This window comes from Oratosquilla oratoria, chromosome 6 (genome assembly GCF_046742065.1).
Source record: "Oratosquilla oratoria isolate Oo_2021 chromosome 6, ASM4674206v1, whole genome shotgun sequence".
NCBI lineage: Eukaryota > Metazoa > Arthropoda > Malacostraca > Stomatopoda > Squillidae > Oratosquilla > Oratosquilla oratoria.
Window position 1 is genome coordinate 10169901 of NC_134782.1, and position 5000 is coordinate 10174900.

Here is a 5000-nt window from a genome sequence, read left to right on the forward strand (position 1 = left end):
GAGTGTGTGTGTGTATTAGAGCGAGTGTGTGTGTGTATTAGAGCGAGTGTGTGTGTGTATTAGAGCGAGTGTGTGAGTGTGTGTGTGTGCGCGCGCGCGCATCTTTATCTTCTGATAAAATCTGCGAGCTAAGGTCGCCCGGTGCTTGGCATTATAAAGCCATATCTGTTGTGAAATGAAAAGACATTGACAGATCCATTCCGAGCAGGAAAAGATATGTAGTATCAACACGGAAATGATTTGAAGGCTGCAATTCTACTTGCCTGTATTGTGTATAAGGATATCGGAGAAATTTAAGGCCTATCTCATCTTGAGACACAATATCCTTTATCTTCGCGATAAAGTAACAGTTAGTATCCCCTTTCTTTCCACCACAACTATTGCTTTCTTCGTGTCGGCCCGGGCCATCGTGTGCATTATCCTCGGAGTGTAGTTGCTCTCGTGCATTCACCATGAGCGGGAAGTTTGACGATCTCCTGACGCAACTGGGCACAGGTCGCTGGAACCTGGTGTACTTCGCTAGCATCTCTTACTGTAAGTATCTGTACTGACATTTAACTCGTCTGACTAATGGGCGTTGTGGGCGTGGATCGATCAGAGAATGACCTCACGATAGCGCTTGTGGGACAAGATGGTGTGGTTTCCCGGGTAAATAGATTATAGAAGAAAAAAGTAAATACAAAGTATGGAGATAGTTGTTGGATGGTCCAACTTCGTGCATTGAGAGTTCTGACTGCGCTTAATAGGATCTGATCTTGAAAGTTCCATTTGATTTGTTTGGTGTTTGACTACGAATACCCTCGTTACTCTAGTGACAAAATTTTCACACTGAATCCGAATCGGAGAAGAAATAATGGTCTCAAACTGTCACGAAATGGATTTAATTTGGAAGTAGATAGAAACTGCTTCAACCGTGTAGTTAATGTATGGAACAAACTTTATGCAGAGGCCGTGCAATGTAGTTCAATTCGAAGCTTTAAGATTCGTTTAGATAAACGATGCTGTAATGCCTGCCATTTGTTTAATATTGTTTATTTGTGTATTAGTCTGTTTACTACATTCATTTTATTGTTATTTATATTATATATTCATCATTATTTGTTTACATCCGACCTAGTTATGGACCAAAAGGCCTCCTGTAGGCATGTTCCTCCTTTGTAATCCAGTTTCTGTTTTGGCGCCTTTTACACGAAATTTTAGTTAAAACTTGAGGCTAATTTCTTACTTCCCAACCCATAAGTGAATAATGTTGTACATTCTGATCGTTCTCTATCTCGCACACACGGAATGCACCGCACATATAAGCGTGTAGAAAAGCCTGTCGTTCTTCCAAGAATTCCACCGTTCCTCACGATCCCACAAAGAGAGTACAGATGAAGGTAGAGCGAGAATTAAAGGAACTTGGAGATAAATGTCTGATCACTGAAGAAATGGGTCGTCTCAACGTAGCTTATAATGTAGTAACCGAGAGGACAGCCAAAGTTTTCGACCCTCTATACCTCCTCAGGTACCATCTCTGCTTTTCTTTTCAGGATTACCTCTACTGCCAACAATAACTCACTCTTTTACCGGTTAGACTGTCAACAATAACTCACTCATTTACCAGTTAGACTGTCTTCCCATCTCGGCACATTTTCTCGCCCACTTCATTTCGAATGCCTTGTGTTTTTTGTTTTTTTTTTGTCAGTTTTTCTTAATAGTCGCGTCTAAGCTCAGTTGAAAATTTCCTATCTATTCATTTTTTTTAGTCGTCGGTTTTCTTGGTTCCTCTCCTCGTTGAGAAATACATTCCCAAGTATTTGAAATCGTTCACCTGTTCCAATTTCTCCCCGTCGCCCCCCCCCCCATCTGATGTTCAGATTTTTTATGGCGTCATTTTTTATCGTATTTATTTTTAGGTGTCATTATGGTGTTGTGGACAGTTGGGATGATTGATTAGTTATTTGTAATAATTGTTGAGCTTTAATTAAGGTGCCACGTCCGTCATTTCTGCGGATGATTGTGAACAAAATGTTACGAGTGGAGTTCCTTAGGGTTCCATTCCTGGTTTACTTCTGTTCATATTTACAAATATAGACCATGGACTGAAATATAGTCTCCAAATTTGCCGATGATACAAAAATGTGCGGAATGGCAAATTACCACTTGAACTAATCGGATATTCAATAAGATTTAGATAAACTACAATTGTCTGAAAAGTGGCTAATGAAATTCAATACAAGTAAATGAAAGGTTATGCAAATGAGTACAAATAATAAGTACGATTACAATTTATTTGGAAAGTTAAAAAAAAAAGTGGATAATGAGGACCTCGGCGTGATTAATTATCAGTTATCTCAAATCGTCTCGGCAGTGTATTTCCGCCTTGGAGAAGCCAGGCAAGATTCTAGGACTGATTGCACGCTCTTTTGATTTTGGCCCATCTGTCATTAACAAGCTACATAAATCGTTAATTCGTCCACATTTAGAATGTATCCATATGGTTACCGAATCTCATTATAGACATTGACAAATTGAAAAAACTACAACGGTGAGCCACAAAGCTGATTCCAAATATCAGAAACATACGAAAATCTACTAAAACGCGTGAATTCATTTTTCCTAAAGAATTGTAGACTTAGAGTCGATTTGATACAGGTCTTTAAGATTTTATAGGGAATTGACATCAAAAGTGTGAATCAGAGAAGAAACGATGGTCTTAAACCGTCAGGAAGTAGATCTGATTAGGATGTGGATAGAAGCAATTTCGCCAACCGTGTAGTAAATGAACGAAATAAAGCTCCTACAAAGACAATACAATACAGTACAGTTTGAAGTTTCAAGATTCGTTTAGATAAGCACGTAAGAATTTTGCTGTAAAACCTACCATTTTTATCCGTTTATTTTTTATTTTTTGTATTATTTATTATAAACTTATTTTTCTGTTTATTATTTATTATTATCTATTTCTTATTCATTTATCTACTTTATTTTCCACATCCGACCTAGTTATGACCCAAAAGGTCTCTTGTCGGCATGCGCTTCCTTTGTAATCCTTTGTAAACTGTCTTCGCACTCTGCAGCAACATGCTGGTGCCTCACAAATTGTTAGGTTGGAGCAACCAAGGCAGCTATAATCTATCGACTCTAACTTGATCCCTTTGGCGGGGCCCGGGGAACTCTCGTTGTTTACACATCTAACGATCACCTGCGTATGGCGATCTGTCTCACTGTTAGTCTGTTATCTATATATGGAATATATATGCAGTGTGTGTGTGTGTGTGTGTGTGTGTGTGTGTGTGTGTGTGTGTGTGTGTGTGTGTGTGTGTGTGTGTGTGTGTGTGTGTGTGTGTGTGTGTGTGTGTGTGTGTGTGTGTGTGTGTGTGTGTGTGTGTGTGTGTGTGTGTGTGTGTGTGTGTGTGTGTGTGTGTGTGTGTGTGTGTGTGTGTGCGTGCGTGCGTGCGCGCGTGATCATACTACAACTACAATATTGGGAATGCTTTGGGATTTGTGTATGTATATGAGGGACATGGAACTACCTAGTGTAGGCCTTATGATCTCTTGTAGTCTCTTCCATTCCTATGTTCTTAAGTGTGCGTACGCGTTGTGCTGACTGATAGTAACCACAAGATTTAAACCTCTCCCTCTTTGCAGCGTTTATGGTGATCGTGCCCCAGTCGTTCCCTGGTCCGTTCATGGCGCCTCCCTTGGGGCACAACTGCACCAAACCCTCTCCAGCCGCTCTGACGTCCAACACTTCGATACACAGGTGTTGCAGTTAAGCTTATTTCTGCTGTGGTGTCTTTTAGTGTTTTTCTTTTTGTCTTGTTTGAAAGGTATACTAGTGCGTCTGTCTTTTGAGTTCATCTTTGTGTTGTTATCTTCTTTCGCTTTGTAACTAGTGAATGTGTGTAGTGTGGATTATGGTGTCGTTTTACTTTTATTTTATTTTCATTTTTATTGTCGTTTGATTGCTTTTATTTTTATCTAGTTAAAATGCGAGATCAACCTGATATGTTGTTCAATTTTATCCACATTTCATTTCTAGCGAATACCCAGATAGTTGAAAGGATTTCGTCCAGGAATTGAATATCTATCTATCATCCTATCTGTCTTTAATTATTCATTTCTGTCTATCTATATTCTATCTATATTCTTTCTGTTTATGATACTATCCTTCTGTCTCTGCCCTTTCGTTCATTTGTCTTTGACATCAACTGATACATCTGTCTATATCTTCATTCATACATACATCTTTCTATATATATTTCTATCTGCCTCTCTCCCTCTCCTTATCTTGTTATCGATCTACCTCTCTTTATCCGTATCTATGCTTGCTTTTGTTTGACTATACATATGTCTACGTCTACATATTACGTCTATGCCTGCATCTGCCTGTATCAGTCTGTCTATCGGTATGTATCAGTATGTATCTGTCTGTATCAGTCTGTATCAATGTATCGTGTCTGTATGTCTGTCTGTATCTGTGTATATCTGTCTGAGTATGTCTGTATATTTGTTTGTATATATGTCTGTGTATATCTGAGTGTATATATCTGTATCTGTATCTCTCTGTGTCTGCCTGTGTCTGTCTCTGTCTGTATATCTGTATTTGTCTGTATCTGTCGGTATATGTTTTTGTATCTGTCTGTATATGTTTTTGTATGTATCTGTTTGTATCTGTATGTCTGTATCTGTCTGTGTCTGTATCTGTCTGTGTCTGTATCTATCTGTGTCTGTATATGTCTGTATCTGTCTGTCTGTATCTGTCTGTCTGTATCTGTCTGTCTGTATCTGTCTGTCTGTATCTGTCTCTGTATCTCTGCCTGTATCTGTCTCTGTATCTGTCTCTCTGTCCCTGTCTCGACTGTATATCTGTATTTGTCTGTATCTGTCGGTGTGCTTTTCTGTCATTATCTGCCTCTGTTTCTATATCTGTCTCTGTCTCTATGTCTCTATATCTATCTGTCTCTATGTTTCTATGTCTATCTATCTCTCTCTGTCTCTATCTCTGTCTCTAT

At 39.0% G+C, this 5000-nt stretch overlaps 1 protein-coding gene and 1 pseudogene across 3 annotated transcripts in view; one reads left to right on the forward strand and one right to left on the reverse strand.

Moving 5' to 3' along the window:
* The window catches only part of LOC143025927 (uncharacterized), an 18565-nt pseudogene extending 18111 nt beyond the window's left edge, over positions 1-454 (reverse strand).
* LOC143026278 (organic cation transporter protein-like) overlaps positions 159-5000 on the forward strand; it is a 47800-nt gene continuing 42958 nt past the window's right edge. For 2 of the 3 annotated variants that reach the window (XM_076186387.1, XM_076186386.1), the window contains exons 1-2: positions 159-534; positions 3634-3748. In XM_076186387.1, the coding sequence (XP_076042502.1) occupies positions 453-534; positions 3634-3748 (197 nt within the window). In that variant the 5' untranslated portion in view covers positions 159-452. The remainder of the gene's footprint in view (positions 535-3633; positions 3749-5000) is intronic. The other variant, XM_076186388.1, reaches the window with a different exon arrangement.